Source organism: Brachyistius frenatus, unplaced genomic scaffold (assembly GCF_029030835.1).
Source record: "Brachyistius frenatus isolate BFR_SWC_R1_liver_20210118 unplaced genomic scaffold, ASM2903083v1 Contig_10, whole genome shotgun sequence".
In the NCBI taxonomy this organism is placed as follows: Eukaryota; Metazoa; Chordata; class Actinopteri; family Embiotocidae; genus Brachyistius; species Brachyistius frenatus.
The window spans coordinates 4,263,887-4,291,717 of record NW_027210609.1 but is presented as its reverse complement, the minus strand read 5'-3'; the positions used below and the strand labels follow the sequence as shown (position 1 = coordinate 4,291,717).

Sequence of the window (27,831 nt, the reverse complement as noted above, 5' to 3'; positions counted from 1 at the left end):
CCATTATCAGTTAATCCTGAAGATGTTCGGTAATTAGACAATTTCAAAGCTCATTATTTGAGTCCCTTTCTTGGAAATAATAAACATATATTTACTCGTCAGCATGCTTACACTTAAAGTGATTTTTTTTTCTCATAATAAATGTGCTGCCCCGTGGCTCTCACTGTGCATCACTGGGCACATGAGAGCACATTTCTTTGCTTTGTTTTGAGCAATTTCTGATGTGCAGAAGCTTCATCAGTTCGTATACTGCTGACAATGCCTGGGCATAGAAAGGTTTGCTATTGCTGTGGTTTAATGAGGGTGACTACGAAACAGGCAGAGAGATAAAAAGAAAAGGGAGACGGCATGTAGTGTTGCCCACACAGCTCCATCAGCAGCTGGCTGGCTCAGGAGCTTCATAATCTCTTATCTCATTCCCTCTGGTCCCCAAATGCTCGATCAGGCGTCATGACTCCACACGGTATGCTGCTCCAGCACACAACTCACAGGCTCTGGGTTTCTTTTACAGAAATATTATGTGACAATATCTTGGATTCTCTTGTAAAATCATTTCAAATATAGGGTTGTGTAAAAGAAAAAAGAAAAAAGATGTAGGTCACGATGGGAATGTGTATGAGCGTCTTTCATGAACATAACATACGGCGCATTTTCAGAAATCAGAGCTGTTTATTTGACAGAAGTTAAACCTGCAGTCTAACAAAACAATGTCTAGTGAAGCCAAACAAAGCAGTGGTGATTTACTGATGAGGCTGGAAATAAAAGGAGACACTTATCAGCTGTTCTACATGGAGAGAGCGACAGGACAAATAAAAGCAGTAAAAGAGAAAGATTGGAACTGACTTTGACCTGCGGCTGACTCTTCGGCCTCGAGGCCATAATAGGATGAGAGGTTGGATTGGCTGGAGCGACTCGCATTTATAATCTCTTATTGGATGGCGTAAGCGAGTTGCTTCCTGCGATTCTTTCCCTGCAGTCAGAGCATCAGTCAGGCGATGTGTGTGAGCTCATGCCAAGAAATATGTGTGTGATTGCTAGTATGTGTGCTTTATAGATGGAATATTTTCTGTTTGTGATGCGTTTTGTAAGATTTACTATATCTGGAACAGTGAAACTAGGATCTGTGCACATGCACACATGCTTGTTTTTAAGTGAATATGTTTGTGTGTGTGTGTGTGTTCTCTTTCCTCTCTGAACTACAGTGTTCCTGTCATTATAACTTCCTCTCTGGAAGCTGTGGGAGCAGACTCACCAGGCAGGGAGGAGACGCAGCTATAGTAAAGCCGCAGAGGACACAATCTATACTTGAGCTGAAGTTTGTGTGTTGTTGTAAATGTGTTTGTGACAAGAAGAGAGGAAAAAGCCAGAATGTGTTCATTTGAATATTTGAGTTTCCCTGACTATAAATAAACTTTGTAATGCGTGTCTCCAGTTGTAGAAAAACGGGTCTGCGTTTGTGTGCATGTCAAAGGGGGTATGAAAGCAGATAATAGTATGTCGGAGAGGACTCAATGGAAAAGGATGCTGGGGAGTCTGAGCTCATTTCTTCTCCCTCCGGCGGCCACCATCCTGAACCCTCTGCCCCTTCACGGTGATGAGGATTGATGGCTGTGAAATTACTGTGAAGCACTGCAGTGTCTTTCTGTGTGACTCTCTGGCCATTAAGACTGATAGGATTTCTCCTGTCTGGAGAACCGCTGTCCTGCAGAGGAGCAGCCAGTGGGGTCAGAAAGGACAGACACACACAGAGCATCGATTGACCTGACATTTCCTCTTGAAACCGCTGTATTTGATGAGGTTGTCAAACAGCTCGGATATGATTGAAGGAGTCGTGAATGTCTTGGGCTGGTAACCGAGCTCTGATACTATGATGGCACTTACTGAATTGCTTTGGTACTGGAAAATTGACTTGTCATTCAATAATAAACTTTGTTATGTTTATGCTGGAGTAAATTTCATAAAACAAAGTAAAGCTCAGTTGGGGCAAAGCATTTACCATACGTAGCCTCTACTTGGGCGGTGGCTCAGCTCGATAAAATAACTTGGTTTCAACTTAACCAAGTAAATCTAATGACTAAATGACTAATTTTGCTCTTTTCAAATACATTTTTGAACAAATACCTGAGATGTGCTACAGTGACTGGAGGCTCCTCAGTGTGCAGCCAACCAGCTAGAATCTACCAATAGCATGTGAAGAACATCAATTAATTTGGTTATAGCTTGATGTGAGGTGTTTAGAGTATATTTGTTATTTGTAGCTACAGAAAACAACTGCGCCACCCGTTCCCTCTAAACTGCAGGAAAACTAAAGATTTGGAATGGAAACATGTCATATAATTACCTTTCTTTTATCTTTGGATTTTATCAAATTGTTATTGAATGAAGTAGTGCTCAGGAGGTGACATTGAAGACAAGGTACAGGTACTAGAAAAGAAGATTTTTTTTTTCTTTAACGATACCCAGCCCAATGAATTTCTGTTCAAAAAGGAAAATAAACAACTCCAGTGAAAAAACTCAAAAAAGTTGGAGTCTGCAGGTAAAACATAGCAACAGAAAGAAAAGAATGTGAACATTTATGGTTACGGTTGTTCGGGTGACTGTGACTCAGATGGTAGAGCAGGTTGCACTAATCATAAGGTTGGCGGTTCGATCACCGAGTCCCCCCGTCCACATGCTAATGTGTCCTTGGGCAAGACACTGAACCCCAAGTTGCGCCAGAAGGCAGGCGAGCACCTTGCCACCTTTGGTGTGTGACTGGGTGAATGGGAGGCAACCTGTAAAGCTCTTTGACACTCTAAGGTGATAAAGCAATACATAATTACTCATAATTCTTATCTAGCAGTATTTATGATTAAAACAACACCATCAGGTGAAGTTAAGCTATGCAGGCAGTTGAATCCTACTGCTGATTAGCTGACTTTAAGTAGGTGAGTGACAAACAGGACTTCCAGTAACGGCTTTTCAGAGTGTCCTTGAGAAAGGCTGTGAACTTCCAAGCGTCTTCCGACAAGTATGTCTGGCTATGCAACTCTGCCTTCATTTGTGCTTGAATGTGTGTATTGTATGGGCTGACTTATGGTAGAAAAGAGGTTGCTCATATGACATGTTGTCTCACCTCGTCTGAAAGCACAAGTGGTTCGTTTTTCAGACACACTCAAAGCTGGAGTAAAAAGGAGGCTGTCGTACAGGGACCCGGTTATTGTTGCCATAAACAGTTTGTGTACGAAAGAAAAAAATGGAGCTTATTATTTGAAACCCAACTTACTTTCTCACATATCTGCTCCTGGCCAGTGACGGCATTAAGTGGGTGTTTATGTTGTTTCCAGAAAATTGCAGACATTGTTAGACACAGCCACACCAACTCAAAGCGGTGTGTGGAGGCCGTTTGATCATCCGACAAGCAGATATGGTGGAGTCTAATAGTGCTCATAAAATGCTTGAGTTTTCACTTTGAATTGATTATTACTCATTGGTTGTGTTTCTACTGGGTAAAATATCCAAAAGTATACTTCTGTACACTTAAAAAAAAAAAAAAAAAAAAAATACTACTCCCACTATAATAGATATTAATGTTTCGGTGCAACTTCTACCCTCAGGCATTCAGCAAGTTGTACAATAAACACATTTTATAGCATTCATGAATATTTTAATAAGATAACTACTAATTCAAGGCATGAAGCAAGTGAATATCCAAAGAAGGAAGATATTAAGCACACAGGAAAGTGGAAGGATATCTGTCGGCTTGGACACGGTTGCTATTTGCATTTTTTAATTGTTAATCAAACATGGATAATTGACAAGGATTGTGTGAAATAGAAGGGTATCAGTGGGAAAAAAACACACTTGTTCTTCTGAAATTGTGACTATTTGGAGATTCAAGTGTTTCAAAGATCATGCGACTGAAGACATCTACAAGATTTGTGATCATGTGAATGGCAGCAGTGTGAAATGGAGTCATATTTTGCCCTTTCTTGAACCCAGTCTGTGCGTTTCCCAACCCTGGACTCTTTTTATTCACCAACTCACGTGGCAACACCCAGAGCCTCAATTACCACTTATTCCCCACTGAAAACTTGTAACTTAATGTTTGAGAAGCCACACTTTAAAATCCAAATTCCATTTTTAGCCATGTGGCTTTTGCCTTTGGTTCACCGCCGTTTTTTGTGCTATGTCATCACCATCAAAATACAGAGGAGGAATGAGTCTAGATTTCAGGATTGAAAAATATTCCTCCTGTGAGTAACAGCCTCTTGGAAGGAGAATTCACATGTGGTTTTGTCTCCTTTTTTCTTTCTTTCTTTCAACTTATTTGTTTGCAAATTAGGTCTCAGAGGAGCTTCTGTCTTCTTCTGCTGTCTTATTAGAGATAGGCTTAGCTGCTTCCAGGCATATGGCATCAACAGAGTGGTATTAAAAAAAAACCTCACAAGAGAAGAGTAAAAAAAGAAGAAAAAAAAAAGGCATGAGCAGCACAAATAAAAATACATCACATCAGATTTAACCGCTTGTCCTGAAAACACTGACCTTTCACAGTGATGTCCGCTGTGTCTCAGTTCATTGTGACCATCTTTCTGATTCTTTGTTTAATTTCCAGGAAGAAACACACAAACACTCTGTGCAGGTTACCCTTTACTCCTAGTTTCAAATGCCAGTAGGGGGATTTAAAGTCCCTCTGCTGGCATTGATTAAACCTCTAAAAACTCATCTCTGTTTATCAAAATTCGATTATTTTTTTTTTTTCCAAGAAAAAAAAAAATCCTCTAATTCCTGAATGTGGCACAGATGTAACTCTACATTTTTGTCTACATTTAGTACACACTAATCTTTTGAATATGAAAATGTTTTTTTTTTTTTTTTTTTTTTTCTCGTGTTTTTTTATTTAGTTTTTTCAATTACATACAGAGCAATGTTACAGGTCTGGTCCATAAGAAAAACAAAATTAGATAAATAATAAATAAAAGGATACAACATGGTAAAATGAAATAGTTATTGTACACATTGATCCGATTTAAGTCCAATGTTCCCAAATTCAGTCATTTGTCCACAACCTTTATCAACTTAAGTTGAAACTATATTTAAGTCTCATAGATTCCAGCGGTCTCTGCCATTTCTGCAGAAAAAGTCACTGGAAACAAAATAACATTTTAATGAATTTTTTTTTAGGAAAACTGATCAACTTTTGACATCAATTAGTCACCTAAACAGGCACTACTACATCTGGGTTGACAGCTTGTGATCACATTTAACTCTTGTTTCCATGATAGTTGAAACATTTCTTGTCAGTGGCTTTAGACAAAGTCAATGACCCAATGAATGCAATGGTAGGTAGGTAGGTAGGTATTTACTTTATTAATCCCCGAGGGGAAATTTTTTCGCTACAGCAGCATACAGAAGCAATAAGATAATAATAGAAATAATAGAATCAAATACTAGAATATAATATAATAATAGAAAAGCAATAAAATAGCAGTAAATAGCAGTAAGAAATATAAATATAAAATATACAATATAAAATGCACAGTTTATACAGTACATTATATATCTATATATATTATATACAAACAAACCAAGGACACAGTCAACATATATATATATATATATATATATATATATATATATATACAGTACAGTATATATATCTATATATATTATATACAAACAAACCAAGAAACACAGTCAACAGTGTAATTGTACTGTGATGGATTTTGCCAGAGGTGAGTTATTGTACAGTCTTATGGCAGTGGGCAGGAATGATCTCCTGTATCTGTCCTTGTGACAGCGGAGCTGGAGAAATCTTTTAGAGAAAGTGCTCCGCTGTCCCTGCAGCAGGTGGTGGAGAGGGTGGACAGGATTATCCAATATGGACAATAATTTGTTCAGCGTCCTCCTCTCCACCACCTTTTCCAGGCTGTCCAGTTTGTAGCCGATGATGGAGCCGGCCTTCTTAACCAGTTTGTTAAGTCTGTTGGTGTCACCGGCTCCAATGCTGCTCCCCCAGCAGACCCCAGCGAAGTACAAAGCACTGGCCACAACAGATGGTAGAACATCTCCAACATCTCGCTGCACACATTGAAGGATCGAAGTTTCCTCAAGAAAAAGAGTCGACTCATCACCTTCTTGTAGACAGCATTGATGTTGGTCTTCCAGTTCAGTCTGTTGTCGATGGACACACCCAGGTACTTGTACTCCTCAACCATGTCCACCTCCTCTCCCAGAACTCTCAGCGGTTGTGGAGCCGTCGCCATGTGATGGAATGTGTCCAATGTGATGGAAACAATAACTTCCAAACAAACCAACCTGGTCTAACTAATGGAGAATCTCACTCCGTTCATCAGATGCAGTCATTAACATGTTTTTACATTGAGATGAAGGAGTAATGAGCTGAGCACATGAAACAGAGCTACATACAGGCCATATTAAAAATAAACAGTGCTGTGCAGTGAAGATGCAGGTCTCTCCGTAACGAGATCAATGTCACTGCTCTGTGTTAGTTTGCTGTGAATACGTTGGACCAAGACAAAAGAGAATCGGTAAACTTCAGACGGTTTGCACTCACAGACATAAAAGGATGGACTTTTGAACCAGATTCAGGAGCCAGTAAAAGCCGCCTCAAGCTTGTGATTCATCCCCTTCTTTCAAATGCTTTCAAATTCTGTAAAACACCGAATCTGATATGAAAGCCAGTGATATGCTAAGTGATTCAGAGGCTAATTTCAGTCACGCAGATGGCATCTCCTTATCCTATTTTTCTTTTCTTTAATTTAATTACAAAGCTTCACAGATCTTCTGAAAACTATTGTTTTGTTTTGTTTTGTTACAGAGTCTTGACCTTTTTTTTTACATTTAATTAAATACACAGGTTTTGAATAAACGTTGAGTAAACCCAAAGCCTTTGAAACTATTTCATAAAGTTTTCTCTGCTCAGCAAAAACATGAGGTTGTTTTCTCATATGTGCAGCTATACTGATGTGACCTCTGACAGCTGTAGTATAAACTGGCCAGTCTCTGCGGTGCATCGTGGGTTGTAACACAGATAACTACGAGGGTGAGCAGTGTGTTAGGACACATAACCCTGAACTGAACAGTTATCCATTCCTGTTTATCACACGTTGAAATGTAACATGTTTTAGATGCTGTTCCACATTTCTACACTCCAAAAGGAAGTCAAGATAAATTAAAACATCAATATATAGTTGAACCAAGCCTTTTACTCCAGTATTTATTATGTAGCTCTGTGTGTTTCTGTCACTGTGCGCGTGTTAGATTAAATCTCTTCAATCTAATATAAAAAAAACAGGCATTATCCTTTTTGAATTATCATCTTTTAGTCAGTGGAGAGAAAAAACATCAGCGACAATTTAAGTAATTAAAACAAAAATACCAAAAAATTATTGGCTTCAGCTTCTTAAATATTAATACTTTATGGTTATTTTTTATGTTTGTATGATAATAAACTAACATTTGTTGTTTGGACTGCTGCACGGACAGAAAAAGCCACTGAAAACTTTGTCATCTTAAACTTGAGCTTTTTTTCCAGTTTTTTTTAATATTTCGTAGACATGTTCCTATTGCATTTCTAATATTACACTGATGCTTTATGGGTTGTACTCTGACAGCTGCTGCACTGCTCTCTGTAACTGATTTAATGCACCTCACTGGCTCCCATCCAGTATTTAAAGCTCCCTCATACATATTACCAACACTACCTACAAACAATACAACACAAATGTACAAATTGTTTACTGTTGTCCTGCACTGTGTTTCTGTCACCTTTACTGTTATGTTGCAATGTCTGTTACGGCAACTGAGACAACAGTGTATAAGCTTTTTGTTATGCTGTAAGCTTAGTATAATTATAATAACAATAAAGTTGAATGGAATACTTGCTTGAAGCCACTGACCAAAAGATAATAATAAAATATATTCTGTTCCATGAGATTTGAAACAATCATTTAAACCTGTCAAGCACAAACTCTGCATTTACTGCATCTAATCTGCAAACATTGTAAAGTGCCATATAGCATTTTTGGCATCTTTTTTGCATCTTTTCTGGTTACAAAATTAAGCCGCTTCACTTAAAGCCAAATCAAGGCTCCTCAACCACCACCTCCTTGCATTTCTGTGTTCTCCTCTTCATCATCGCATCGTGGATGATTTTATGTGACACTGGGACTGGTTGATTACTCAAGTGGGATTTGGCATTTAATTTCCCTGAGCAGGACTGCGGCAGTGACACGTAACCTCGCGCAGGTGGCATCTATTGAATGCTCCAGTGATTAGGAGGTCCAGTCTCCCTCTCCTGACATCAGTAGATTTGAAAAGCTGTCTCTTTTTTTTTCTCTGCTGCTGGATTGTGAGACTTTTCTTTCCTGTCAGCCCTTTGTGATTAGAGCAGTTTTTATGGAGTCTCAGGCAGCCTTCAGGTCAACAAAACTCTACTACTCTTCTCTCTTTTGATCCCTTCTGCCCTTCTAGTTCTCTCTTTCTGTGCCCCTAAAAACAGATTATTGTTTGGGCTCGTCAGACTTGGCTCCTCCAGGCGTTGCTGCTCTGTAGCCTCCTCCCTGCCATGCTAGCTCATGTGCCTCAGCCCGGGCAGAGGGGACTGACTCATCCAGGTCATGTGACATAATTTAGGATTAACAATGGGTGGAAAGAGTAAAGATTCAAAACTGGAAGCCACACGATTGGTTAAACTAGAAGTTGCAATGCTGCGTGGAGTGTAAATGTTTGTAATGTGGCGTCACTGGTTGGTGTTAGAAGAGCAGGATGCACTGGATCGAGGAATTATCAGAATTTTGGCTAATTCAGTCACATATTTGAACACGTTTTTTGGCCGTGTAACTGTCTCACAACAACAAAGAGTCAAAGTTGGCCACTTCACTGACTGTGCTTCATTGTGTTTTCACTAAAGCACAATTCTCTTCTCGTATTTCTTTCTTATCTGTGTACCTCTTTTCAAACTGCTCACTCAAAGGTCTATTGTTGCTCTCTGCTGGTTTAGGTGCATCTTTAGTGAACTGTGCTGTATTAAGCATTAGTCTGCCAACAGGTTTGCTGAGATCTCCCTCTCCTCCCCTCTTTCACATCAGTCAAATCTCCTGGGAGAGCCCCGACTCTCAAGTTAACTCCTATTTCCATGGTAACTGAGGCAGACATAGAGAGGTCCAGGCAGCTGTGGCCCGCAGCTACACAGCGGCAAAGGCACAAATTGTGCATCATCATTGCGGCACCTGAATGGGATAGTATGCGGGAGAGCATCGGATGTGGTTGTGGCTAAAGGGCTGATGGAAATTGAACTGTCATAGGTGGGGGTCCAAATCACAGTCGGTGCATATAAGAAAAGTAAAGAAATAAATCATTTTGGCATTATATCAAAGAGTGAACATGAATGACTAGCATTAAATTTGACATAAAAATCAGGTTTCATATAATTGGTTAAACATTTGGAAGGTACACTACACATCCACTAAATTACAGACATGGAGGAAACTCTCCTGAGAAAACGTCTGATATTTTCCTAAAGTAAAGGTGAAAAGTAAGCCGTCACAGACGAAACAAATACTTGGATATCATACTTCTGTTTCAAATTACTGACCATGCCAGAAACCAATAATCAAAATAAATAACGTACTATGGTGATTGTCCATTCAAGTCCCATTGAAACACAGCAAGAAGAAGGGGGTGCCACACGATGACGTCATTAAAAAAATATCAGTCAAACTTCAAACAAGGGAAAACATTGTGGAAACAGTGATGGAAAAGCTGACACATACTGTGACACAACAAGAAGCCCAACTTGAAGAAAAACATCAGACAAGAGTGAAAATGGTGCAAATAAATTCATCAGCAGAACTGCATTTTATCAGCGACTGTGAGTGAAGCCCACCAGTGTGTGCGCTGTCCTGCTGAAGGCATTGAAGTGTCCGTGTGAGTCGGGGTTGATCCACCGCTGCCAATCCCCTGAATGCTTGTTCAGCACCCCGCTGCTCCCCCACTCCTTCTAAATCATTTCATGACATCCTCCAGTGTCTCTCCACCTGCTCACCTCCTCAGTGAGCAAACAGGCCTCCACCATAAATCCTAAAAAAAGATTCTGGATTATCCAACAAGGATTAGTCCTCAACAAGCCAAACAGGGACAGCCACATTAACATCATTTAGACTGATGACATTAAAATCCTATTGTACTGAAAAAAGTTTATTTCTATTGTTTCTTCTACAGCATGTCTTAAAAACTAAACCTAAATACATTTTGATAAGAGGTTTTAAGAACTCAAGAGTCAAAGAGCGGATTAGATAAAAGATTTAGAGTGGATAAAATACCAGTCATAACATAGCCCGTCTCCCTGCCATCTTTATCAGATTATTACTGAAGCCATGAATCCAAATGGGGGCAGTGGAGTGGAGCTGCTATTGGCAACCATTGCAGCTGGTTAAAAACAGAGGAGCTGTCAATCAAGATAAACAATAAACCTAAAAATGTACCCCTCTTTAAGCCTCAGATTCCTTCAGTGGAACAATAATTCCCACCAGAAATAAAATGAGCCCTTGAGAATCGACTGATTTTGTTTTTGTGAAAATTTGACATTTTATCGACTCACTTCTGTAAGATCTGGTTATTTTTGAGGCTCCATCTAAAGGCCAATAGAAGAACTGCATCAATACGCACTTAAGAATCATCCTTAAGAGTACTTCACTGATTTATTATTGCACTCTTATAACCTTAGAAGAAAATAAGTATATATTTTTAGATATTATAACGCCAACATTTTTCAGAACCGCTAACATCTGTAAGATTAGGAGCACAATTTATTGTAAACTCATTTTGTAACAGCCTTGGTTTTCTGAATATATAACAATATCAGACCATATCTTCTTGCAAACAAGTATGTGTAGGCAACAAAAACCATTTGAATATCTTAATATATGTTGTGCTAAATAATGTTCAGCTAAAGCTTTTGAATTTGATGGTTTAGGGAGGAGCAGCTCTTTTACAAGAAACAGCTCAGTGGATCTTTCATCCTCTCCTCTGTCTTCTTCCTTCTTCTGTACTGTTAGTTGAGAGAGGTTGGTTGAGGCTGCCGGTCTCACTCCAAAAGGTAACATATTATTAGTGCTTGTAGCTCATTCATAACAATTCACTATGTAAAACAAAGTGGCTATGGATGAAAACTAAGCAGCGGTCAAATATGTCATAACTATACATATTTTATGTTCTCCTGTTAATTATAAACATGTCTAGATTTGAATCCTAATTTAACATTTTATGTTGGTTTACAAACGGGACACGGATTATCTTTATTATATCAGTTGGCCTGTATTATGTGAAATAATACCAGTAAAAATAAGTTGGAACTAATATGGTTTAAGGCAGCTTGGCCTGAGGTTTGAAAGATTTATATAGAGGGGAGGATGATCAATTAAAATGTGTTGGATGCTTTTTAAAATAGCTGGTCCTCTCTCCATCTGTCTCTGCATCTGAAGTGGCGTGACTCATTATGAAACCCGGTCGGATTACTTTTCTCAGCACGTATAAGATCCAACACAGGAAATGTTGCTTATTGTTATATTTTTAGCATGCCAGCAGCAGGGCTCTTTGCTGATGCTGTTTTGTCAGTCAATCCAGCACTTTTATTCCAGACTGAAATATTTCAGCAACTGTTTGATGCCATTAGATGTGGTGCAGACATGCGAGGTCCCCAGAGGTCAAATCCTTCAGACAGTTCTGATGTCCTGACTTTCCCCCGAGAGCCGGCAGGATAAAGTTTTAACTTAACATCTACTCGGTGGATTGGCTAAAAATTTGGTACACACATTCATGGTTCTCAGAAGATGTATCCTAATGACTTTGGTGATCCCATTAACTTTCCACCAGGCTCCATCATCTGGTCAAAATTTTAAGATGGGCGAACAGCGTAAATCGGTGTGTGTCCTAGAAGTGGGGGAATCATCAATGTCTGGACTATTGGCTTTTCTATGTTGTAGAACAATATTTTGGCCTGATTTTCTGAAGTTTGGGGTCGATGTTTGTCCATTTAATAAATTCACTTGTATTATGTAAATTGCTTCATTTAGATAGTTCCACTATTAATGGCAGTAAAACGCAGAACAGACTCTTCATACTAAGCTATACTGACATATTAAAATGAGCTGAAAATGGTGCTGTTATTTGAGATGGGATTTACGGACTTGAGATTAATCTGATGAAATGTTTGTCTTGATATGACCTTGATTTTTCTCTCTCCAACTAACATTTGCGAACATCAGAATGACGCCTGGAATTTGTCGTTGGGTCCACATGATTATTGGGGCCACCTGTCAAAGGCTTTGTCTGTTAATTATGTTGTTCAGTGCGTTCAAATCATCTTCCCAAATTACAACCTTAGATCACTGGAGTATGTTATGTTTATTCTTTTTCAGCATTAATTTGCTCACGGTGACCCAGAGAATACCTGCTGTATCCCAACCCACAGTTTGTTGTGTCTTCCAATTGCCTATCCCTGCAGTGCTATCCAACTACATCTGTTAAAGCAGCGTAACATACAATTAAAGTCCCTTAATAGCTCATCATGTGGAGGATAATTATAACACTGCAGAATACTAATTATATCAGTGATCTTCACTCCTAACGTCCTACTAAAACCAATGTCATTTCGCTGCTACTTATGGACGTGCCGAGTGGCCTACTTTTCTTCACAGCCGGAAGGAAGGAAGAGAAAACTAGCTTGCCTGAAGAGCATTTGGAACACAACTGTGTTATTTTGTGGAAACTGCTGCACTGACTTTGTTTAGGGCTATTTGGTTTAAAGTATCTCATTTGTGGGAAATTATGCACACTGATGAGCATGTGCACCACCTTCGCCTTTTTCCATTTGCAGTAAATTTGTGAAAAAGTATTGAAATGGGGTTGTTACAAAACCCAATGATGGCTGAACCGACAACTGCAAATATTTCTATCAATTACCGCAGTATTGTTTGGCTGAATTACAAATAATCAGTGAAGAGCGCTGTCTCCAGTTTCTATCATGCATCTTTACAATGCTTTGAAATAAATAAATAAAAATTAAAACAACAAAAATTTCATTAAATTAATTAATCTTTTAACATGAACTTTATATGAATACAATTATTTCAACTGGAAACTTTTGTTACCATTTTAAGACCCACATTATTTACAAATTATTTAATATGCGTTCCTGAGGTTAAAACTTGCAATAACAAGCTGTAATCAAAACATATGTATCAGATCAGGTCCATATTAAGAAATGCAGATGATGCAGATAAATCATGGACATCCTGGAATCATGTTAATCTGTTGTTATGGACAAACTAATTTTTCTCTTGTCTCGGGTTTTGTTTTTTTAATTGAAAAATGCAAAATTCTCCACTATGCTCATTAAATATTTGCCGACTTTGCTGCTGAGCAGACGGAATGGATTATCCTTCACAAAAACTGGAAATCACATTATGAGAGCGGATAAAATCAGTAAAGTTGTTTTGGAAAACCACAATATTTAGATGTAAAAGAACTATGAAGCTTTGTAAGTAAGTAAGCTTATTTATTTGCAACCATCCAAGATCAATAAAGATAAATTATCCAAAAAAAAAAGGCAGGGCAACAGAAATGCAAAATGCATTCATAATAGAAAATGCTTAAAAAAAAACAATACAAAAAACTAAACAAAAAAAAAATGGGTATTGACCTGCTTTTTGAAAGTGTCCACAGACATTAAGTCCAATAAGTCCAAAATTTCAGACACTTCAACCTAGAAAACACAGTCTCCTCTTGACTTTAGCCCGGAGCAACAAGGAGCCGCAAACGAGCCGGACCTCAGAGTCCTGCTAGTAGTGAAAGGCTTACAGTACCTCTCGTGTAAACAGGTGTCTAACCATGGAAGGCTCTAAACAAGATCACAGCAATCTTGAACTGCATTCTGAATTTCATGGAGAGCCAGTGAAAAGAAATCTAGATTGATTTTAAATTAGGCCTTTTGGAGAAGCAAAAGCAGCAGCAGCGTTTTAGACCACTTGTAGGTGATCGAGGAAAGTCGAGATGAAATAAACCTGTGAATTATCATTTTAATATCGGTGAGGGCTAGCTTGTGCTGGTCAACCCTCAAAGCCAGGCCCAAAAAGATATCTACATTACAATGGGTGTATTTACAAAGAGTAGAGTAAAGCAGAAGGGAGCGACAATGTCTGGTGATAATTCTTTGGGTTGCCCTAAGTGCTCCTTTGTATTTACTTTATTTAACTTACTTACTTTGAACCATCTTGGTTAACGTTTTACAATATAATATCTTTGAGAGCCTCGAGTCACACTCCATGTGTATCTATTGGAATATATTTCCTAATACGTTTTAGCGGTATTATAAATAACTGTGAAATGTTAAACCATTCTCAGCAAGTCGCTGTGATTGAAGGGATTGTTACTGCAGCATGGATTTGCCTCTTCAATACAGCGCAGATACTCTGGAAATAAAATGAATTGTCCAATTGGACTCCTCTCTTGCATCTGAACTCACGCAACCGCTCTCATATCACAATCTTTACTTGATCCTCACTTCACCGGCAATTCTCTCTTATCAGTGATCATTGGCTGTGAGATATGAGTCTACAGAGGGATTGGTATGAGTCAGCATCCTGAGCCAAGACCTGACAATAGCAACATCCATGCTATTAACTGTACTGTACACTCTGCTCACGGAGAAATTGTTGCAGTGTTTCTTATGACAGCTGCAGAAGGTAAATCATCAGTGCATCCAGTACGCTGCGATATGAGGCTCACTCATCAGCAGGCTCATCATAAAATGAACCCTGTAAAATCCTCATCTGATCCTGACTGCAAAAATTGAAGATTGAACAAAAATTCAGTGTGATCTGATATGATCCATCAGAACTCCTCCACAGCTGCGGGTCTGATGTGTGTCAGTGATTACAGACATACGGTGAACTGAAAGGGAAAAACAAAACCAAAGGAGGCTTTGGTGAAACAACCGTCAGGTGGACAGCCTGTGTTTCTATTCCGCTTTATTGCCACTGGTTCAGTTTGAAAGTGAATCTCTCCTGTTCGTTTCAATGGCGCTTGATCACGCAGAATATTTTTCCGATTGGATATGATGTCTTTTGCTTATTCAGTGGAGTCAGTTGAGTAGGTGTTCCTTCAATGAGGCCCGGGACACATTTACACCGGTTCAAAGAATGGGGACATTCGCAGCGTGGACCCCCTCCAAATGCGGTCGGAGCAGATCAGATCTCAATGCGTCCTCTGTGGGTTCACACCAAGCGGCAATCAACCATGATATCACCCATTGGTTTGTGAACTGTCATTCTGAAAGCCTTCGAGTCCGGTATTTTGGCAGCCGCCATATCTGTATTTTGGATCCAAAACTGACCAAATATGGACAAGCTGGCGAGGAGCAAGCGGTGGATCTAACTCGATCTCCAAGGACACTACGCCCTGCTTAACGATAGCAAAAACTCATTGCACCACAGGCCTGTCGATCAAACAAGACACTGCCCCAAAAATTCCACTTTTTGAAGCTTAATAATTAATTAATAAGAGGATTATTTTCAGATTGACCACCAATAAACTAATAAGAAGGAACGACTTTAGCAAATGACACTATAATGATTTGTTAAAAAAAAAAGAAAAAAAAGAAGCCAATCAGCCCTCAGTGGTATTGCACTTCAAAACACTCCCGCACTTGCCTTACTTTTTAAACCCTGAAGTTACAGCCATGTTTACATTAGGTGTCCACTTGTGATCTAATTACCCAGGATGGTTGTTTATGGCCGGTGTAAACAGGCACTTAAACCCTTAAGATATTTGCAGGTGGACAAAAGTGCATCACTATCATGTAGAAATCACCATCCCAACTGAAAAAACTCCCAACAATGTCACTTTTATTTTTTTTTAGACACTGAAGAGGATTTACACTTTTATTAACAGAAACATTTTATTAGTATTCAGGACTGGTTGAACATAAGAGCCCTCATGACTGTTTGTGAAAACTTCTTGATCAATAATATTGTCCATCTTGGATAATCCTGTCCACCATCTCAACACAGGCTGCACACACACACACACACACACACACACACACACACACACACACACACACACACACACACACACACACACACACACACACACACACACACACACACACACACACACACACACACACACACACACACACATCACAGTACAATAACACTGTTGACTGTGTTTCTTGGTTGCTTGTATATTATATGTATATTATATATATAGATATATACTGTACCGTATGTATATATATATATATATATGTTGACTGTGTTTATTGGTTTGTTGTATATAATATATATAGATATTTAATGTACTGTATATATACTGTATGTACTGTGCATTTTATATTTATATTTTTTATTTTTTATTTTATTGCTTTTCTATTATATTATTCTATTCTATTATTATTTTATTCTATTGTTTCTATTATTGCTCCTGTATGTATGCTGTTGTGGCGAAAAAATTTCCCCTCGGGGATTAATAAAGTATATACCTACCTACCTACCTACCTTAAGATATTTGCAGGCGGACAAAAGTGCATCACTATCATGTAGAAATCACCAGCCCAACTGAAAAAAAACCTCCCAAAAATGTCACTTTTATTTTTTTTTAGACACTGAAGAGGATTTACACTTTTATTAACAGAAACATTTTATTAGTATTCAGGACCCCGGTTGAACATAAGAGCCCTCATGACTGTTTGTGAAAAACTTCTTGTCAATAATCAGCTTTTAGGAAAGTTATGACTGAAAAAACTCCTTCGGGATTTGTTTCCATCTCCAACACACACACACACACACACACACACACACACACACACACACACACACACACACACACACACACACACACACACACACACACACACACACACACACACACACACACACACACACACACACACACACACACACACACACACACAGACAGTGCTGTCGAGGCACTGTAAGATAACAGGAAGGAAGGGTGGGTTTCTCTTCCCGTGCCGTTGTTTGTTGATATATCTTTTTATCTTTTGGGAAGCATCTCGTCCAGCTCCAGCTCCTCCCTCGATGGGAATTTACGGGACCTGCCCAGGAAGGCACGCATGGCATCTGTGCAGCGGTGTTGTGTTACTGGACTGTGGGGTGGTAGATAATCACCATGGTGATCCTTGGATGTAATGGATTGCCTTTAAAAGATTTTTTTGTGTTTGTGTTTGCTCGGTCCCACAGGGTGTTGGTACAGACGGATAGGAATCACATTCGTGGTTTATGTCGCCAACTCTATTTCACTTTCTCTGCTTCTTTTCTGTGCATCTCTTAGTACTCCAGGATCTGTCTATATGATTTAGAACAGCATTTTACCACTCATTCTCCCCCTTTAGAGTTTGTATGATATATCCTCTGAAATACGCTTTTACCTTTGTCATAAAACTGATATGCCACCATTGCCAGAATTGGTTGATTTATGTGGGGGAACCCAGATGATTTCTTCTGAGCTTTATTATGTCGTGTCTATGAAAACAGTGTTTCAGCTGTGTTTTGGAGTCGTCCATCTCATACGTGTCAAATGGAACAAGAAGCTTCTATGTTAATTAATACAGCTGACCACACTGCCGGCGTAATAGTTAAATGTTTCACGCCCATAGTACTTTCAAAACGTGAGTGACCGATGCTGAGCACAGCACCTGAACGCCTCCTGCGTAAACACACGGACCGAGCAGCTCATGCAACTGTACACTTTCTGTGTCGACCGGGTGTCAGCTGTCTCGTGGTTTCTTTAACTGTTGATTTTCACATTTCTGCTGAAGCTCACTGAAACTGCTAATTGACATTTAAACAGTGTTTGTAATTATAAATATAAAGTCACAGTTTGGAGGTTTTGACATTATTTTGTTTGTCCCCTGTGTAAGCTAATGTGTTCAGGAAGTTATCTTTTAATTACAGTGTGTTAATTAGTTTCTGCTGCTAAAAGGCTTTTGTGTGTTTGTATGTTGTTGTTTTGATGTTATTGTTCCAGGGATCGGTGTTTCAGTGGGGAGGGATCGTGTTTGAACTCTCAGTATGAGACAAATCACCTCCATAAAGGTTTGCCCTTGGAGATATTTAAGACAGATTTCGACAACGGAAGATTACAGTCACCTCAGTACATACAGTGTCACTCACATGCTTACATGTATTATACAACAACACATAGCTGTACAACTGCAAGGATCCAAATCAAATGCAGAGAAATACTGTTCACACAAACGGATTCAGATCAAACAAAGATAAAAACATTCTGTCCTTTATAATTACAAATACACAAACAAAAAAGATTAACTAAAAGATGCATTAAATATTATTACAGTACGAACACATACTAACTGCATATCTGAAGAAACTTACCAAGGAAAGAGAGTTTGTGTTGGTGAATAGTAATAATACATTTTTCAGGTCTTTCAACCGAAAAATTTATTCAAATTTCCTTGTTTTGATGAGTTTGTATTTGTGTGTAGTTTGACATTTGGCCAGTCATCATTCTGCACCCTGGGAAACACACGTCATACTTTTTATTCTCCATATTGTTACCAGTTTGCTGCATAAGTGGGACAGAATCAGAATTTCATAAGCACTTTACTGAATGCTATTTACACAAAAAGACAGACAGACCAATGATTGAAAACAAAAAATATATATATATTCAAGCCAGACACGAATAAATCAAACAAACCACAACATAAAATATGCATTAAAAGAGAGTTAAAAAAAAAAACCAGCAACAGAAACATTCATGAATATTAAGTGAGAACCATATGAATCTATTTGTCAAATTCTTTATACTCTTGCTGTTCATACTTGTCTTCACCTCACCTTCCTTATCATATAACACATCATAACCCAAATCCGTTTCTTAACTGATGCATCAGTGGCCACCTTCTCACAGAGATAGCAGCACCAATGCATATATTTTGGTGAATAAAAACCAATCACATATCCAGCTGTTTGGTGATGCTGTGTGTTGCTGCTGCCTGCATGTGAATTTTTTAATCTCACCTATTTTAAAATGTGTAATTTCCTTCTTGAAGAGCAGGCAGACAGACACCATTAGACAACTGTCACCTTCTGATTGTGTTCTCACACTCAAACAATGGGAAAGCAGAAGTGTTTATGCATTGCATTGTGCACTGCCACCAAGTTCATGCAGAGGAAAATCTGCAAACATGGGAAAGAGAAATAATATGCACATGGTCATTTCTTATCACCTGCGCTCAGGTGTGCGTGTACACACATACCTGCGTACCTGCAGTACCGCTTTGTGTATGTAACGGCTAGTCAGTGTTTACCAGAGATTAATAGCAGGGGAAGTTAACACTAACGCTTTGTTTATTTAGTTAAAGTCTTCACACAGACTGTGATGACACACTATAAATTGTCTGGCTCTACCTTTTCTAAGTTCTAATTATTTTACAGACAGGTTTTGGCTTTGACTGCCTTAAATCCTGCTGCTGTGGTAGACATGCTTTGACAGCTGAAATCCAGTTTATTTTTCTGTTCGTCAACAATTAGAACAGACGCCCGACGTGTCAGCATTTATTCTTTTCTTGATTTGTTACTTGGCAGGGATGCTTGTTTATCTATGTAGCTACTTAAAGGTGCTGTTGTTCTGCTTTCATGAAATTATAAATCAGACTTAAACCTTTGCAGTGGCTCTAAATACATCTTCAATTACCTGCTTCTTCTATAACTGATGTATGATACGTTTCATATACAGTACTTATAATAAAGAAACAAATTCATATAAAATAGCCAATTACTAATTTAGTGTGCTTGCTTTATACTCCAAAAACAAACTTTTATTTAAATGCAGTTTTTAGTGAAGTTATATTCTCCTTGGGCAGATAAACATGACATATTTTTGAAATCCAGAAAAAAAAAAAAATCTAATTACAAGTAAATCACAGAGGATTCAGTGTATGTCAGCTGTAAAGGTGATGTTAGTGCTGTAGTTCCTCTGTGATTTGTTGTTTACAATCCAGGTGGAACGCTTGCTCATGTTCAACAGAGCACTGCAAATACACAGAGGAAAGCAGAGATGGCGTGTGACATTTATTGGATGCAGTCAGACTCAGCTTGCAGTGTATAACCTTGGGTCCAATCCTTTCAGCACTCACCGTAATATTTCCCTTTTCCGCTCTCTTACGCCTCGGTGGAATGTGTGACGCTGCAGGCAGCTCGTTCGTTTTGGTGGCCTTGGATTTGAAATACAGTGGATGTCTTAGAGGTGACCACCGCTGAGCTCTTGTGTAGATGGTTGTGATAATACTGAAAACACTCGGACAAAGTGAAATATACCAAATAGGGAGGGTTGACAGTAATGCAAATCAAAAGCCTAATCGGGGTCTCGGATGCAGGATTCAGGAAGTTGTACAATAAAATTAGGCTGATAATTGCCGCACTTTCATCAGTCTGCTTTACTGTAGAAAAAAACACTCTCTCAGCCATATTTTACACAATAATAACCAGCTGCCACTATTGTCAAACAGTACTTCCATTTAACCTGCACACTCAAAGGAAAATCCTACACCACACCCGGTGTGCATAAATACTAAACTTTCTGCTGCTTGGTTTTCATTCATATCCATCTTGTTGTCATACCTGCCTCCCTCACCTTCTTGGCTGTCACAAAAAATTAGGCGCTCGTCTGGGAAAACATACTGCTTGTAACTGCTTTGCATCTGCCTCGTACTCTCTCATACAAAAGGTGCTGACAGATGTGTGTTGAAAACAGATAGCCGCATACTGTAGAAAGATAATACATAACTTTATCTCTCTAACAGCATCCCGACATAATAGAGAAGAGGTATAAAAGTGTTACATTCCTCTGGGTTGGCTTGACTGATTACTGTACCTACAGCAATTCAACTTTATAATTACCATCAAGCGTTTTGAGGTTTTTTTTTTTGTTGTTGTTGGTTTTTTTGCCCAGCATTCTGCCTCTCAGGAAACATACAGGCTGTCTTTTAATTATTTTTACAGCAGTTGACTGCAGGTGCCACAAAACAGTCCTGTTATATCCTCTGCATTTTTTTCTTTTTTTTGTTAATTGTAATTTCTCACTAAAACGGAATTTAAAAAAACAAACAACTGAATTTCACATTGGCAAAAACTCGTGATCACGTGATTGTGCACATGTGAGAGATGTATTTTACCCATTGGCAACATGTGGTTTTGGAACATTTTCATGGTGTAATATGTGAAGCCCATCCCTGAATATGTGCTAATGCTGCCTTATTGTGTATAAGGTGCTCAACTTATATGAGAAACCCCTTTTTGTAAATAGATCAGTTCTTTATTTAAACATTTATAAACATAAAAAAAAGAATAGATACAGTATGCTTTTCCATAATGTTTGTATAATATGTAGGTTATTGCTGCAGTTTCTCGAGTGTCCCTCGAGGGCTCTAATTGGAAATAATGAGTAGGAAGAAAGTCTCTAAATACCTAAACATGATTAATGTAGAATATTTGTAGCACTTTACTTTTTTTTTGGTCACCTTTATTATGAAAGGCATCCTTAAATTTTTTTTTATTTTTTTTTATCACAGATTATTTAATGAGTTTATGCAAACATAGATATACACGTGTGTCTGTAATATTGTGCACATGGTGTATCTACTTAATGTATACAGGGCTGTTTTTATGCGAGTCAAGGGGACAGATGTGATAATTATCATCCCAAATCTCTGTCATCTCTCTATCAGCATCATATCCTGATTTATACGCTTGCTCTGTTTTTTTTTTTTTTTTTTTTTCGGTCTCTAAAATAAAGGCAGATGGAACCACGGCCAAAACCAGGGGATAAATATGACACGGAGAGGAGCCCAACATGGCACCGACACTTCCTGCTCAGGCCCGGCAGGTTTAGCAGTCAGGCAGCTGTCTGGAGTGCTGACTGAGATATTTGGGGAATTAGGGTACGGGCGGAGGTTTTATCTGTTTGGACTACGAAGATACAACCCGTGTAATCCCAAGCATCATTAACATTACATCATCCTCCACCAACAACGCCCCCCACCCCCTCCCACACACACACACACACACACACACACACACACACACACACACACACACACACACACACACACACACACACACACACACACACACACACACACACACACACACAGCTCATCCCTTTCACCCACTCGTCCATATCTCCAAGGTCAGTTAGGTAACATCCTGCCAGGGATGATAATTTGAGAGATTGATGCATCACGATGATGCGTTTGTGATTAATGGATGTCAGATTGATTGGTGATGTCACTGGGTAACAAAAGGTTAAATTGACGTGCACCTGCTGGCTGTGTGAGCAGCAGTTTAGAGGATATGGGGTTGTGCGGGATCTCGTCATGCTTTTATCCCGCATCCATTGTTTGGTTTGCTGCAGCCAGAAATTCCTGTTCCAACTGAAATATTGATCATTACTACATGTCCGAATCATAATGGAACATTTATGCCTTTTACCTCTCAGGTGGAACAACACATTCTCAATTCTACGCCACAAAATAGAGAGCTCTAAATGTGATTTAACTTAAAAGAAAAGATGCAGTTATTCAAACCCACTTAAGGGCTTCAAATATTTAAACAGAAATATATAAATATCTCCTATAGTTATGTGAGACTTCTTCCTTCATCTGTTTCTTTGTCTCTTTTTTCATCAGTTCGTTACCTGCTGAAAAACAATGTGAGTCCAGACCTCTGCAACGAAGACGGTCTCACCGCCCTGCATCAGGTACGATCACCCGTCACCACCAGGTTTTATAAATGTACATTTTTTTTTGAATTTTTCTTCTTGGGTACATAAAATAAATCCAGGGTTTTCCCTACCATCATAACATTTAGGTGCAGCATCCCAAGCGCTTTTTTTCACAGCAACTAAGCCACTATAGCTTCACTTCAAGCTTTGTTTTGTTTTTGTGGTTATTATTTTTGATTGCATATACATTTTTGAATAAACATTGGAAAGATAATCATCTAAAATGATGTAAAAATACATATTTTGCCCACCAGCCACTACAGCTAGGCAAATCATATTTTTCCATTTCTTTCTTTCAATAACAACATCATAGCAGCAGAAGTTTGATGATGTTGGCAAAAAGCAACACTCACCATTGAAAACCAGAGAACAAACCAAGAGAGAAAAACAAACATATATTAAACAGATACTGTATATAAACATATATACTGGCACCACTGTTACAGGCTCATTATTGTCAGTTGCTCATCTCACACCTTCACCCCCAGACCCTTTAAATGTGTCAGTCCTCATGCCTTGCCAAATACCCCCCTCCCTCCTGCAGTCTTAAATCTAAGCTTCTCCAAATGGAAGATTTAACCCAGCTCTCTAAGCCACATCTAAAATGAAGGCTTTTTTTTTTTTTTTTTTAACCAATACAAACGCAGATGCTCCTGACATTTGTTACTCATCTGAGTTCAGGACAGTTGTACCAGCAGACACACAGAGTGGCTGTGGTTTGGGCTGCTATTCCTTGTCGAAGGCTTTTGTGTTAACATTAAACACAGAAGTTCAGACTGAGTGGAGGTTTGGACAGGTCCATAGTTGGTGTGTAAGGGTGCCAATTGGGTTCTTATATTTCTTGCGTAGTGCTGTTACACTGGTAAATACCTTGTTTACTTTCAGTTTTTAGTAGTGCAGTCTCCAGGTGTTTTGTCGTTCTTTGATTTCTATGATGTGTCAATCTCTGTTTTCCCTTAAAACTGAGGCGCCAATGACAAACTGATGTCAGCGTTTTTTCTCACTTTGAAAATGAAAAAAGTAGAGCGGGACAGGGCTGGCAGCTTGATCTTCAGTTGAAGTGTCCTTGAGCAGCACACTGAACCTCAATTGGCTGTGTGTGAATGCATTAGTGCTTTGGGTAAAAGCAGTATATACTTTAAATGCAGCCCATTTACCAAAAGAAAAACATCAGTCGATGGCTTTTTACTTTTACTTTTCTTTGAGCATTGTTTCAATTTGACAAAACGGTTTGTTTTTAGTCTGCTGATCAAAGTTTTGTGGGTTTCCCAGTAAAGAGGGAAACAGACTATAAAAAGGGAACTCTCTTTCCGTGTCATTGAGTCACACTTGAACAAATTGACTTTTATTCATCTGGACTGAAATAAAGCTCTGTTTCAACATTAGATCAGACGTCTGAAGTCTTCTTGACAATATTTTGTCCTCTCTTTGTTTTGACTGTTGAAATTTGGTTGAGAAGTAAAAGATCATGGCTCCTGGTCTGACCTTACCAGCATCATCGCAGTCTTTGTTGAAGTATAATTAACTCATTTCCTGATTGCAGGGGTGCGATTTAAAGGCCTTGTGCAGACTGGAGTGTTGAGGTTGTCTGACTCTGAAAACATTAATTTTAATAGTGAGGAAATGAGTTCAGTATTGGCGGAAATTAGTCCATTTTGATGTTGGAAATTGATAGAAGATATCAGGCCTATTTTTACTTGCTGATAAGAGTTATTACTGACATCATAATCATAGCTTCCACTTCATCCCAATTGATGCTGCATGTCATTTTTAGTTAAAACAACTCAGTTATGTGCGTACACAGCGGATTATTACACGTCTCATTAGGTCACAAATCAACTAAAATTTGATCTGAAAAGAGTTTTGATCATTTTTATTCCATCTAAAACCTGAAATAGCTTGAATATCTGGCGCAGATGTCACCCAGACCCTGTGCTGATCCAATCACTGAGCTCAAACATTCCTCAAAAGATGCCACTCAGAAAGACAATTTTATTTCCAGTGAAGTTTGATTACTCAGGCAGCGGGATGACCATGAAGATGCTGCTTTTGCTGACCGAACCATTTTGTTTTTTTCCTCCTAAAGTAAATTGCTGGAGAGGCTCGAAGAGTAAACGCCGAGTTTTATTTCCTAAAGGTGTGATTGGCGCCTTTATGGTCAGACAAGGGGTTGTTTACAGTGTGGAAGGCATCAGTCTTTCTTGAGGTGGAGTCGCATTTTAATGTCAAATAAAAAAACAAATCTGACCTCCGAAAGGATGGCTCTTCATCTAAAAACATTTCAAAAGGACGTGATGCTCATTTATAAACTGTCTTATTCCTCTGCTCTCTGTCCCTCCTCCTCCCTCTTTACTCATTTGTCTCTCATTGCAGTTTTACTGACAGTTTATGTCCTCTCTCTCCCTCTTTGCCGCTTTCCGCTGTGCCTCGGTGAACAGCCGTCTCTCTTTCCCTCTCGGCTGTTCAAAGCCTAATATTCAGGCTTCTGCTGAGAGGCAGCGAAATACACAGGGGAAGAGAAAATTTAAGTCCATCAGTCACCACTGGTGCGGCTGGTGTTTTAAAAGCGGTGGGCTGCCGAGAGATCAGATTGACCTTTGATCTTTGAGTGAGTGTGTGTGTGTGTGTGTGTGTGTGTGTGTGTGTGTGTGTGTGTGTGTGTGTGTGTGTGTGTGTGTGTGTGTGTGTGTGTGTGTGTGTGTGTGTGTGTGTGTGTGTGTGTGTGTGCGTGTGTGTGTAACCGATAATCTGCTATTTGGATGGGTCAGCCTGCAAAGTGTCTTCAAAATGAGACCTTTTCCCTTCCACTGCGATTTGACAAATACCAGATACACACAAACACAATCACACAGGCAGATAGGATCCATTACAAAAACACACATAGGACATGTATACATGTACACAGACACACATTTGTGTACTCATCTTCTTTTAACGTGCATTTTGTCGTCCTAATTTACAGAGGCTAGATTAAACACCGACACTTATACTGAGAGAATAAATGCATGTGAGAAATACGATGTAGACACACGCACACATGTCACATTGCACAGGGTGAGACAAATGAAGGAAAGTGGTGGTGATGTATCTCTAAATGAGATGTCATGCGTGTCCCGGGCTGGTCTCACCTCACTGATATGAGACATTAATCAATAGATAGCTTGCAGGGTCACTGTATGTACCACACACACACACACACACACACACACACACACACACACACACACACACACACACACACACACACACACACACACACACACACACACAAAAGTCAATATTTACTATGTCAACCTTGTGAATGCCTCGTCCATGCACGTTGGTTTGGATGACGTTATGGACGATGTCAAAGCTGTGTGTTTGTGTTTGTGTTTGTGTTTGTGTGTGTGTGTGTGTGTGTGTGTGTGTGTGTGTGTGTGTGTGTGTGTGTGTGTGTGTGTGTGTGTGTGTGTGTGTGTGCGCGCGTGTGCGTGCGTGTGCGTGCGTGTGTGTGCATGACTGTGTGTGCAGCTGTAATGTCATCAGTCCTCACAAAACACAGCCTCAGTCTATGAGCAACTCCACAGCTCTTTAATTGTGAGGTTATATCTTGTTAGTTTTTTCTCATCACCTCCTCTAAATGTTGTAATTTTTCATTACTTATAATACAAGTATGATAGTTACTGATACTTGTACAGCGGCGAAAGGGACAGTGAAAACCATGATCATTATAAATGCAGTCATTTTTATTCTCTCTCTGACCTTCCACTGCCGTCGGTATGATGTTCCATATTAATACGACTGTGCTCTCGGCTCTTATGAAGGTTGGTGATTCTGACCGGTCAGCTCGCTCTCTTTGATTATCGTAGCTTCATGCTCAATATTCCTCCGCTGTTCCTTTCACAGTACTGGGTAAATATCAAACACAATTTGAAATCAGGTAGACCTCAATCCAGTAAGTAACTTTAAGATTATGTTTGTAAACCCGCGCATTAAAGGATCATGTAAGCAAATAATCAGTCCAGACCAATCTCAAATCTCAAACGCCCGTGTGTGGGGCCAGTTTAACACTGGGATATTACTTTTCAGAAAACAAACACACGGGAGTCTTCCATCTTTCTGTAGCTCACCCAAACTCCAGGATGAGGGTTCCTGAATCAACAACCACAACACAGTGAACACACCACAGTAAGATTCAAAAAGGGTTCACACTCTTAAGTTAAATGTCAAATTCCCTTTCACTGACTAAAAAGTTTAATATTAATGACCTATAATGACAAAAAATAGTCCGCATTTGTGCTCATCAGGCAAAATCTAGCCGCATTATTTAATTCCCAGCAATTTGTGAGCTTTATTTGCTTGCTCACAGCTATTTTCAGTAAAACACAACGTGTTTTTTTTTTTTTTAACTATTTTAACAATAAACCAAACACAAATATTTGTTATTAAATGGGAACAAAAGTAATGAATTTCCTTGCGATAGATCAATTGTAGTTTTATAAACTTTACATCTAGCTTTTCTGTCGCATACCAACCCAATCTTTGAAGTAAATTGTTTGTAGCCAAAGCTGTTAATTTTATTTTCCTAGCATGTCTGCAGCTACCACTCAAGAAACACATTAAATTATACTGTAGACAAAAACTTCATGGAAAATATAACCTTTTGATAAATGGCAATTCAAATTTAAACATGTTACATTCAAAACTTTAATGTATTCCATGACTTTGCCCTAAATATGATCAGATCCCCTGACTTTCATGTCTGGAAGAGACTTTATAATTCCATGATATTCCAGAAATTCCATGACAAGTGCGAACCCTGTTCAATACAGAACATTTACTAATTTGTTTGTATATATATATATATATATATATGCCCAAAAACAAATGTGGTTCAGATCAGATTAGACGCTGTTCATATCAGCAGTTCTGTTGCCTATAAATTCTATGAGTAGAAGCCACGTTTCTCTTTTACTTTGAATGTTATAATATACTGTTATACAGACTACAGATTTTGTC

The 27,831-nt window shown here is 38.9% G+C and overlaps 1 protein-coding gene across 1 annotated transcript in view; it reads left to right on the top strand.

Moving 5' to 3' along the window:
• ppp1r16b (protein phosphatase 1, regulatory subunit 16B) overlaps window positions 1-27,831 on the top strand; it is an 88,823-nt gene that overhangs the window by 33,004 nt on the left and 27,988 nt on the right. Inside the window, exon 4 of the mRNA XM_069691023.1 lies at window positions 22,739-22,809. Coding sequence (XP_069547124.1) covers window positions 22,739-22,809 — 71 coding nt within the window. The remainder of the gene's footprint in view (window positions 1-22,738; window positions 22,810-27,831) is intronic.